This window comes from Protomyctophum bolini (assembly GCF_963924005.1).
Source record: "Protomyctophum bolini genome assembly, chromosome: 13".
Classification (NCBI taxonomy): Eukaryota; Metazoa; Chordata; class Actinopteri; order Myctophiformes; family Myctophidae; genus Protomyctophum; species Protomyctophum bolini.
This window is the reverse complement of record NC_137874.1, coordinates 24,049,353-24,061,463: the sequence shown is the minus strand read 5'-3', so window position 1 is coordinate 24,061,463 and position 12,111 is coordinate 24,049,353. Positions and strand designations below refer to the sequence as shown.

The 12,111-nt window shown below is 42.7% G+C and overlaps 1 protein-coding gene across 1 annotated transcript in view; it reads right to left on the bottom strand.

Annotated features, from left to right (window-relative positions):
* The window catches only part of tspoap1 (TSPO associated protein 1), a gene marked incomplete at its 5' end in the record, with an annotated part of 86,316 nt that overhangs the window by 29,373 nt on the left and 44,832 nt on the right, over positions 1–12,111 (bottom strand). The window contains 11 exons of the mRNA XM_080781103.1: positions 930–1,039; positions 1,119–1,225; positions 2,740–2,945; positions 6,140–6,317; positions 8,417–8,449; positions 9,212–9,262; positions 9,589–9,693; positions 10,080–10,202; positions 10,683–10,772; positions 10,965–11,048; positions 11,704–11,877. Of these exons, the coding sequence (XP_080637229.1) occupies positions 930–1,039; positions 1,119–1,225; positions 2,740–2,945; positions 6,140–6,317; positions 8,417–8,449; positions 9,212–9,262; positions 9,589–9,693; positions 10,080–10,202; positions 10,683–10,772; positions 10,965–11,048; positions 11,704–11,877 (1,261 nt within the window). The remainder of the gene's footprint in view (positions 1–929; positions 1,040–1,118; positions 1,226–2,739; positions 2,946–6,139; positions 6,318–8,416; positions 8,450–9,211; positions 9,263–9,588; positions 9,694–10,079; positions 10,203–10,682; positions 10,773–10,964; positions 11,049–11,703; positions 11,878–12,111) is intronic.

Sequence of the window (12,111 nt, the reverse complement as noted above, 5' to 3'; positions counted from 1 at the left end):
ACTCTGGAATCATTTGATAAGTTGATCCAACCCATTGATGCCAATGGGTCCCATTGTTATAGTCTTTGGTATGACCCAGCCAGGGATCCAATCCCGACCTCCCAGTTTCAGGGCGGACACTCTAACCATGAGGCCTAAAGGTTTATCTAAGATCAGAGTAAACTAGAGCTGTGCGTGTTGGGCACTGGCCTACTTGGAACGATGCAAGTTGGAAATGCAATGCCCCTCCCAGTTATTATGTCCGTGTCCCTTTTATGCCTGTATATGGAGTCATTATTTTGTCAGGCATGCCCAAATATGGAGCCTATACAGATGTTAGAACATTATTGTGATGTCAGAACAGGCAAGCTCCATATACGTATAGAGATCTAGGGGTGATCAGGTGTGTCAGTTGGCTAATTTGGGCCCTGTCCAGAGCCCAGGCAGAGGCTTTTGTGCTGGTTCTGGAGTGGTGGTGTGGAACGTGTGTGTAACATTTGAAGTCGGTGGGGCGAACGGTTCTCGAGTTATGTGGATTACAGACGTACATACACACGTATAGATGTGGTGCAATTATAGATAATATACTGTAGATAGCATGAACATTTACCAATATCACACAAGGACTCACAAGTTCAACAAAGTAACTATAGGACAGCAGTATGACATCTACCTTAGCATCTGTCTAAATGTCATACTATCTAAACATTCTTAGCACCTGTAAACATACAGTATATCTGACTAGTTAGTATCCGTCTAAACAGGCATTACAGACACAAAGAAAGAAGGAATACTAGGGGTTGCGGTCGGGTCGAGTCTGAAAAGTGAGTTTTCAGACAGCGGTGTAAGATTGGGGAGCGATTCTGCAGTCCTGTTGAAGGGAGAATCACACACCACAGCTTGGGAGCGAGAAGGGAGAATTGGATCAAAGTGTGTAAGGCTGAACTTGCCTTCATAGAAGCCATCGTCGTCCATGTCTCCATACACATAGATGTATTCTCCTGCAGTAAGCGGTAGCTCCACCTCTGGATTGTCATTGGGGCCATCATATGGGTTATAGCTGGAGAAGGAGAGTCATCATTATCACATGGTAATGAGCGCTTCACTTGGTGAGTATACCCAGAGACTGCGGTACATACCTGTATCTGGCAATAAAGACCTGAAGTTTGGACGCTCCTGTGTTGGCTGTGAAAGGTGCTGGGGCTACATCGATGTCCAACTCTTCTACTTCACTGGCTGTATCCACCTGAAGAACAGCCACAGGAACTTAGAACACTCACAGAGTTATAAAGGATAGAGGGCGGACTGCCCCGCCCCCCTGCTATTCATTTAGATGGAAGTTGCTCAGTGGGGTTTGAAGGACCCGGAAGAACGCTCTAAGTGCTCAATGTTAAACACCAGCTGCAGGGGGTTTCCTCGTGCTAAATGCACGGGCCCACCTGCAGTCCCATCTCTGTGAATGTGATGATTTGATTGGCTGAGCACGGAATGTGATGATGTATGATGATAAGAGCGTCCCTCACTTCACACAGGTGTGATTTGTTTTTACTTGAAAAAACAGAGGGAAAGACATAAAGTCATAAAAATTTAAAATCACACTCGTGTGAAGTGAGGGGTGCTCTTATCATCGCCAATTAAATCATCACATTTTGTGGTACAAACACACAAAGCTGTGCATACGAGAGGCTAGTGCCCCTCAAAAAAGGCAGGGAGGGAGTGAGTGGGGGGGGGGGGGGGGGAGAGAGCCTATTTCACCCATGCAATAAACCGGGCCCTACAGTATGCGTATATATATATAATATATATACACTGTATACACACACACACACACACACACACACACACACACACACACACACACACACACACACACACAACTTCCTGTACGTTTTTCTGAAGAACTACAATGAAACATAAAACAAGCTGTTCCACTCGCTATACGAAAATTGTATAAATCATAACAATAAGAAAGAGTATTTTACAATAAAGAAAGTATAGCTCCAGTGGGGGGAAAAAACCTTTTAGGGATAATCACTTACAACTACAACCTAATCCACAGGAGCCAGTGGATTATCTCACTAAATATCAGCTTTATAGAAGAGTAGGCAGACTGGTGAGCTAAGGCCAATGGCCTGCATACAGTAGTAGGAGACCAAACTATCTCTATTTGGATACATGATGGAAACAAATCTAACGAGAATATTACTGACATTATATGAATACCTCCAATGACGTTGCTGTTATCCAGCAGAACATATATAGCTATCCTGTGTGGTGCCGTGAGAGGAAATGATGTTTTTTGCCAGGTGCGAAGCAGCCTGGCCTACATTTGCATGCACCACTACTGACGACTGTAAAGCAGACTCTAAACACAACCTAGTCATGATAGGCTGCCTCCTAGAGACCTTACCTCCTAAGCCAATGGGAATTTGAACGGCATAAAAACCCATATTCTGAACACCGCAACAGTATTGTATTTCGCTAACCAATAACAATGCAGAGGGATGTCGCTCCGAATTTGGTGACGGTGTTATCCGCGGTTTTCTCCCGGGGAGGGGAGGAGGGGAGGAGGGGAGCGGCCGCTCAGATAAGTGAACCAATAGGATCGTACTGTTACCCGCCCCTCTAGACCAGAAAGCACACAGGCTGGGCCAGGCTAACTTTTGTCAAATGACAGTATCATTTTTATGTGTTTATTAGGTAGCAAATGCGTGACAATTTCAAGATATACTATGCATTTCTTTTGTTTTTAAACGGTACCTCATGTGTGGGGCTAGACTTGTGGGGACTGAGGTGGCTGTCAGACTTGGGAGTGACCTGCGTGGGCTCTGACTTGGTGGAGGCGGTGGGCGACCTGCTGACGCTGATGGTGGGAAGTTCCCGATGCTTGGTGACGGGAGAACGCTCCGCCCTGGACAGCCCCGCGGCATGGGGCGTAGCCCCCATGCGCAGAGCGGCGGCGACATCTGGAAGGGAGACAGGAGGACAGACAGCGCATTATTCTCATTATTCCCATGTTCTGTGACTGACTGGCTGCTAACCTGAGTCAGTGAGCTGGATAGGTGGGTGGGGAGAGGGTCAATAACTGACATGCAGGAGCTGAAGGTTGAACCGGGCTGATTAAATAGTGGAGTCCAAATCCTCTGTCTCCATCTGTTGGAGTTCAAAGGTTGCGAGTATACTGCGGCAACACCGGCAATGGTAAGAAGTAAGGGGCTTAGCAAGTACCACAGCCAACAGAGGAGCAGGCCCATGCTCACCTGAACCTTCAAGCTGTGACCTTCAAGTACAGTATGTTCTAGAACAGGGGTGGGCAACTTTGACGATGGCGAGGGCCGCTATATCTACTCACAGATTCACACATTGCATATTTCTGTCATAGCAAAAATAACCAATCTGCAAGCTCAAAACGCGTTGCACTGAGACGCATTTTGAGCTTGTAGATCGGCTATTTTGGCTATATTTGAATTGAAATCCCGAATAATTTGTTGCTAGTTTTGAATTGGAATCCTTAAAAGTATAATTTTAATTTGATTTCAAATACATTTAGTTATACTTTATGAACTTAAATACAAATACATTGGACCTAAATAAAAGACAATAACATTTTAATACCAGTCATTAAGCTATAGACTGAAGTAATTAAAGCGGGTCATGTTCGCATGTTTGGAATTGTAACAGCTGAAATCAATACTATATCAGTTATTCCGATATTAACCTGCGGGGGCCACATTAAGTGAAGGTGGGAGCCGCATGTGGCCCCCGGGCCGCCAGTTGCCCATGCATGTTCTAGAAAGAGCTCACGCTCCATGAAAGTGATGGGTGTGGATTGTGTTGGGTCACCATGACACTGACCTGGAGGTGGAAGTGTTCAAGCATGGAGTGCTCTCTACTGACAGTGCCCACAACAACACAATAAAACAATGGTGTAATTTGATATAATATAGTACCGGGGGATTCCCTCCCCTCAGGGCAAGGGAGAGTGTCACCTGCCTCCAGACTCCAAAAGGCTATGTCACCCAGAGACTCCATATCCCATGAGCCACCTGAGTCTAAAAAGAGAAATGGCATACCAACTTGGGTGTTTGGTAAATTTAAGATAAGACTGGTACCATACATACATAAATTGATATAAAGAAGGTATTTGGAATTGTCATAGTTCCATATATGCGCTGTAAACATTAAAAACTATCTGTGGACGGTGTTCAGGCTTTTTTTTCATGCAGTTTTACATAGCTTGATTTTACTGTAGATATATAAATGTTATCAGAGTGACTTATGATTAAATGAATATCAAATATCTAAATATTTAATCAAGCTATTTAAAAACTGTCTGGGGCACACAAAAGCCAGAGTACACATTAAAATGACCCCAGAATAGTTTTAAAGTTAAATAAGTGCTTGACAAGGGAAGGAAATATTAAATAAATCTCTAAAAGTAGAAGCCAACAGAACTACAAAAACGTAAAACTTGTTTCAGAATCGCCCCTAAGGCCTAATGGCAATATGAGCAGATGCTGTTTGAAACTGATCTGAAAGAGGTCCATTACTTAGTTATAAACCAATTTATTAAGCCAAAATACATAAGTATTGTGGTGACAAAGTAGGTAATTAAACAAATAAAGCAATATAAAACCTTTCAGAGGTTCTTTTCCTCACACTTAACATGCTACTGCATCCAGTTGTGAGATTTGGGCCAGAACATCAATCGATGTTTAGTGATTGCACTGTTGATCCACCACATTCAGCAAATGCACTAATCCCACTACAAGGATTTATCTTGGATTTGAAGGCATCTAAAACCGCCAACGACTAATATGAAAAATATCAGACATACGGGCATGCGGAAAAAGTACTGTTTTACTTAAGTAAAAGTATCAATACTGAAATGTAGAAATACTCTGTTACAAGTAAAAGTAGTACAAAAGTATTGGTATACTTAAAGTACCAAACGTAGAAAAGTACTCATAATACAAGCTTACAATGTGTTGCGATGCGATCACGCGACGCATTGTGAGGTTGCAGATCCGACTATTTTCAAATAGCCGAAATGTATATAGGATATATAATATTTCCCTCAGAGAAGTATAGAGTAGAATAATAGAATTGGAAATACTCCAGTAAAGTAAAACTACCTCGAAATTGTACTTAAAGATGGAGTGCCACCCTAAAACATGATTTTAAGTGTACAGTATTTGTTAAAATGTTGTTTTTTATGTGGACCCCCGCACCAGTTCATTAAGTATGCCTGGTTTGCCTGGTGGGTGGCGATGGGTGGTGATCCACCTTAACTGAAGCCACACCCACAGCTGTTGTTGTATGATAAAGGGGGAGGGGATGATATTGTGATGTCACTATACCACTGTTTTTTTCATTGGCACGTTTGACTGTTTCAGCCTCCAGTAAGAAACCCTACAGTAAATACAAAGGGAAGACATCATTGCACACATGACATAACAACCACACCAAGGGGTCTAATGAAGTACTGTCACCTCATAAACACATGACATAACAACCACACCAAGGGGTCTAATGAAGTACTGTCACCTCATAAACACATGACATAACAACCACACCAAGGGCTCTAATGAAGTACTGTCACCTCATAAACACATGACATAACAACCACACCAAGGGGTCTAATGAAGTACTGTCACCTCATAAACACATGACATAACAACCACACCAAGGGGTCTAATGAAGTACTGTCACCTCATAAACACTGGAACAACTGAAACTCCATCTTTAAGTACAGCACTTGGTTACTTTACACCACTGATTACGGGGATGTGCATTTTTTCTGAACAAAAATAAAAAGGCCCAGGTGGTGTGTCATAGATATTAAAAAATATAGATGCCTCATTGGCCGCTGCAGTTCATTGGAGCGACCATATCAGTCGCTCCTCTGATATGTCTACTGCAGGTCTACCTTCCGTTCTTCCATTTTGCTTCCGCTATGCTTTGCGAGGAATCTCGGGAAAGCTTGCAAAAGCAATCCAATCCTGCATCGCCATTGCCTCTCGTTGCCTCCATGTTGCCTTCCGTTGAGATACAGACGCCCCAGAGCCGGAAGAGGCATACCTTTATACTGTATGACTGTCTATGTGGTGTGTTACCTCTTTCTGTAAGGCCCAGCCCATTGGTCAGAATAGTGAATTACCTCTTTCTGTAAGGCCCAGCCCATTGGTCAGAACAGGCAGACTGGGGTTAAGGAGCGCAGCCTCAGCCATATGATCCACCTTGGACGCCGACAGCCGGAAGTTATCCAGCTCCATGGACAGCATGCCAAACTGCTCGCTCTGATTGCGGCATTTATCCTCCAGATCTCGCACCTTTGACTGCACGCATGCAATAAAACAGAGAGCACACATTGTTTTAATTTGCTTTAAAGCTAATAACCGTCTTAATTCAAGCTTTAGCAGTTATTTTTTATCCGTACATCAGCCACATCGATACAGTACATCTCTGTGTTGGATGTTAGCTCCATGTGTCTGATGTTGGGTTATACTGATTGACGGTGTCCTGCAGAAACCATACAGTATGTATGTATAACGTATCTAAGCTACTTTCTTCACAGTGGGTTGATTGTTCAATTAGTTGATGTTTAGAATAAATGCTTTGACCTATTAAAAATCACATTTTTCAAAAGCCTCACTAAGAATTCAATTTTCCATTTTTCCAACTGTTCACAGGCAAATGGAAACAAATGGAAAAAATCAAACCAAACCATGAAAAACAATATTTCTGCAAACTGTACTAACAGGGATGGTGTAACAAAGTACGACAAATAAAGGTAGGTTTCTGCACAACACTGACAATTAGTGCTGTTGTTGATAAGCTGATATTACTACTAGTTGCAAACACAAACCACTAAAGAATTAAAGAAAAAAAAAGAAAACAAGACAAACAGTGGAGAGAGATAAATTCAGGTTTAGGGGACACATGAGGGTTGGCATTATGGCAATGGCTAAATGGGAGAACAGGGTGAAAACCAGAGCTGGAGGTGTAATGTCATCTGCAATGGGATGCATGTCGGCCTCCTACCTTGCAGCACTTTCATATTAGCAAAGCCACTACAAATATATGACTGCTAGAACACTATACGGGTTAGCCGTGGCCTCGCTGCGTTTCTAGTGACTGATTTCGCTTCCGGTTGCGGTGGGGGGTTTCCAGGCAGGAGGATCTATAACAGAGCCTCTACATAGATGAAGCCATTTCCTGTTGAAATGTCTCACCTACGCCCACCCTAGACCAGAACGCACACACACAATCATCATCTATTGAGTTCAAATGGTAAATAACAGCACAGACTGATGGCGTGTTTCACACAGAATGTGACTCCCTAATTAGTGGTCACCTGCTACGCACAGCAGTCCACAGTTTAACAATATAATGACAATGATTGGCTCAATATACATTAGGAGCCGGTCATAGTATAGTGACACATGCATGTTCAAACGTAAGATTCACTTCGCCGACTGCAGAGGTGACTGCTAACAGATACAGTATGTGCCTTTCTAGTATCTTCACACCACTGTGGCCTGATTCACTCACACACACGCGCGAGCACACACACGCGCACACACACACAAACACAAAAACAACCAGCATCGAAAGACTCCATGTAGGCCACGAGCATATGGAAATAAATGTTTAATTGCTACAATTCAGACTCTGGGCTCAATATTCAGCACATGGGGAAAACAAAAAGAACCGTATGCAAATGTCAGGCTAATTTTATGTAATGAATCAGAACCATTGTATATCAAACCAGACCAACATTACATCTAAACTAAACATTAGACTGGGAGTTTGACAAAGCAACAAACGGGATTCTACTGAATCTACAGGAAGGATAAAGTAGGTTTTGTGGAAGCACGACAATAGATTTGGCAGGGGACGGCAAAGGAATATCAGGGTTGCTGGTACCTGCATGCAGTCCAGCGTGACCTGGTTAGCAAGAAATAGCACAGAGAAGACCAAAGATATTCAAACGAAAGCACATGCTTGTGAAACAGTAGTAAGTCCAAGGAAGACATTTAATAAATTAGAAAACACAGCAGAGTCCATGTTTGATAGAATCAGCCCCGTCAGAAACCATCACTAGAATGTCTCTTTTGCCCTAAACCGAATTTAAGATTAATAAACCACTAATAAGTAATAACCACTTCAACACTGCATGCAAGCATCACTATTCTGGGGTGAACATTCGCTGAAACACGTCACGGACCAAATACAGAGCCGGCCCCTGTTAACTAAGTATTAGTTTACTTGCTGAGTGTAGAGGGTTAAAGTGTAATTTAAATTTTTAACCGAAGGGGAAGAGACTTTCTCCCGTGATGCTCTGTATTTCTCTCTCTCAGAAAGAGAGAGAGAAAGAGAAAGAGAGAGGAAGTGAGCATGGGCATATTTTAACACAGTAGCATCTATACTCTACCAGCTCCCTCTGCCACACAAACTGCACCAAGGCCTAAAATAAAATACACATTTTTCATTTAGGAAAACACTCCAATAATTAAAATGCACAACAAAATGTAAAGATTACATGTAATAATTTGAGGAAGGTGATGCTGTATCTTATATATTTTTATTCTTCTTTTAATGGGAGCCAGGAAGAGAAACACCAAGCTTTTAATTTATGCCGCCGTATAAGCAAATTTAGAATGAACATTAAGTGCACGAGGAAGTAGAGAAGACATCTTTTCTAGTGGTTATCATGCCGATTAAAAATAGAGTACAGCTATTCTTTTTCACAGCCAGGTGTCTCTTGCTGAACACAAAGAGCTGCTTGTGTATTCACACAACACAGCGGGAAGTCTTTTGTCAGTGAAAAAGACAGAATTAAATATTTATACTGTTTTGTCTTTGGCGCTGGGGCTGAAGACAAAATGCTTCCTCCTAATAATGAACGAGATCCACTTATCAGATGACTGCAGGAGTACAGTACCATGACGGTAATAGAAAGGGATTCGACAAATATACTCCCAACTGAGTTGAACTGATCTGGGACTGAGTGGCAGGGAGAGAGTTCCTTCCTTGGATTATTGCCCATTGTGTGTGTGTGTGTGTGTGTGTGTGTGTGTGTGTGTGTGTGTGTGTGTGTGTGTGTGTTTATGTGCGCACATTTCGTATTTATTCATTATTATTCGTGTGTGTAATGTATACACATTGTACATTGTATTTTATTTATCCTGACCTATAATCACACTGATGTATGTATCATACAACTCACCTCCAGCATCTGCACCACCCCCTCATGCTCCCTCTTGGCAAATAACTGTGCCTGATGATTAGAACACACGTTTCAGAAGATTAACAAAGTGTCACTTGTTTAATTGAGTCATTCTAATTGAGAGCATGGCTTGTCAAAACAGACAGCCAAAACAACAAGGATTCTCAATTGGTACCCAAAGGTTGCCTCCTGCTGGAGAAAAAAAAATCCCCTCACATGCAGGGTGAAACAAAGCAAAGACAATTAGGATGGGCTTCATTAATAGTGCGTGTGTGTGTGTGTGTGTGTATGTGTGTGTATATTTGGTATCAACTGCAGCTCTTCAAGGATGGCTCTGTGAGCAATGTATCAATGCACATCCCCGGTGAGTTCCTCACCCGCTGTAAGCGTTTGATTTCATCCTGCTTGAACTTGAGGATAGCCAGTGCCTGTTCATGTTCCAATTCCAGCTGCTGCCTTCGCTCGGCGACCTCTCGCATATGCTGCACGCGCAAAGACAACAAAATAAGGTCAGTACAGTCACAGGTTTTTTTAGAACGCCGCTGCTTCATTTTACATTAGATGAGTCCAATAATAGGTACCCGGAGGAGAGGGAACCTCAATGTTAAATTGGCATATTTTTCAAATCAAATATTTGTAATGTAGTCTAATGTACATGACTGGAACATGCTTGAACAGGCGACAATTGAATACTTCTACAATTGCTATAAAAATCGCTACTGAACCTGTACAGCCAAGAAGTTGAATGGTGAATGTAGGTCCTAGACCATTTTCCAAATTCTTGAATAAATGTTTGTACATTATAAAAAATAAAATAGCCAATTTAACATCATACTGTATGTCCCCGTTACGTCTACTCGGCTGGTACCTTTAGGACCTGCTCTAAGTTCTCCAGTTTGGCACGGAGTCTCTGGTTCTCCTCGAGAACTGAGTTGTGTTGAGCGGTCACTTCAGAGAGGTCTTCCCTCAGCTCCTCATTCTCAGCCCGAGTCTGGAGGAAACAGCAGAGCAGTGAACCATCGCATCAACTCAGCTGAGATGCGTGTGCACTACTAAAGCAGTGGTTCTCCACGTATATCTGGACCAGGGCCGACCGTGAACATCTGCAAACTTATTCCAAGCCCACCCGTATGACCACTAATCGTGGTCAGATGTGTTTTCAGAGCATGTTTATTTTAACCCATTTTGACCTGAGATCAGATTAAAAAAATGTATTCTACATCCTGACAGTTTTCTGAAAAAGCTATGTTTCTATTTTATTTCTTATTTATTCTTTTGATCTTGGATCAATGGAACCAATGTAGTATAATTTAAGGTTTAATATATACCAGGATAATGAAAAACACATTTTGTTGACTTATTAAGTTATTATTTATTACATAAATGATGTTATATTAATGTGTTTTGCCAACACTTGCCCACTTGCAATATCCTGACAGGCCACAAGGTTGAGGGACTGGGAACCACTGACCTGGTCGAGCAGCTGTACCTTCCTCCTGAGGAGATCTTTCTCCTCCTTTAGCTGCTCATTTTGGCCTCGCTCATCCTCAAGCTGGCTCTCCTGTTTAGAAAAGGCCAAGAGAGACTGTTGTTAACCTAAAAAACAAGGTGGAACCTATTTCTACCTCTTGCTAGTGAGGACGAGTAATATTTCCTCAATTTCTGCAGTTGATATGAGTTGACCTTAAACAGAGTTTGACTGGAGGGAAATGGGAGTGAAGACCATACAGTAGCTGGCTGTGTTTTTCCTTACCAAATCCAGACATCTCTTCTGTCGCTTCTTTACTTCATGTTCAAGGCTTTCACATTCTTTTCTCTTCTTACACAGCTCACTTTCCTGAACAATGATCACAAAAAGGCACACCATTTTACACTCTGCACACGTCACCGGATGCCACCCGAAACAGGATCTCCCATGTATGTGTTGTTTACATGATATCCGTTGACAAAAAAAAGGACAAATTCTGGAGCAAGGAATGCGATATGCGCCAAAGAATATTATATCCTGTGTCAAACGGCCTTTATTTACTATAGTTTGTGTGTCTGTGGCATCAATCTGTTTGGGATCTAGAATACATAGGCTAAGTCCTTAATTTCCATATTGACCTCCGTCATGGCAGCAACATGGCATTACAAAGCTTAGCATCCTTTAATTATTCTAAATGGAGCTTACATGCAGGACCAGCAAAGGAGAAATCAGCTTATTTCTGACATAGCCATCATCATGCATTACTGCTGGGACCGAGTGGGGGAGCCTGGGGAACCAAGGGGCTAATTGTGGAGACCAATAACAGTTAAAAGACCTAGTGAAATTAAAGATACAGAGATTTTATTTTGAATGTGTGTATTTTAACCAATCAGAACATTGCATCCCTCCATGTAGATCCGGTACATGTGCGATGCGTGCAAGCGGGTGCCGTTTGTTTACAAAGTCACAGAGAGACAGGCAGCAAAGCTTGTGGCTTATTTTAACCTATACACTGGGCTCTCACCAGATACTGTATGTGCCGCTCCTCTGTGCGCTCCTCCTGGCAGGAGGGGGTCGGGCTGCGGCCCGGCGGCGGCGGGGGCGTCACTCGCAACCCCAACTCCTCCTCCTCTCCGGGAGCCTCCTCGCACCTGGATGGAGCCTCATCTAACGCCACACATGGGGTCTCACCTGCAACCTGACAAACAGACAGCGATAATAATAAAACTTAATTTGTATAGCACCTTTCATGACATGAAATGCAGCTCAAAGTGCTTTACGGAGTAATGGGCTCTGTATGCACTCGGAATAACTCTTCCTACTTCCGGGCCGCTTCCCTACTTCCCTCACAGGTGTTACCGGTGATACTAATTAAGGCTCTGTTCCATTTAGTGTGCAGTGGTTTTCAAACTTTTTTTATTTCAAGGACCCC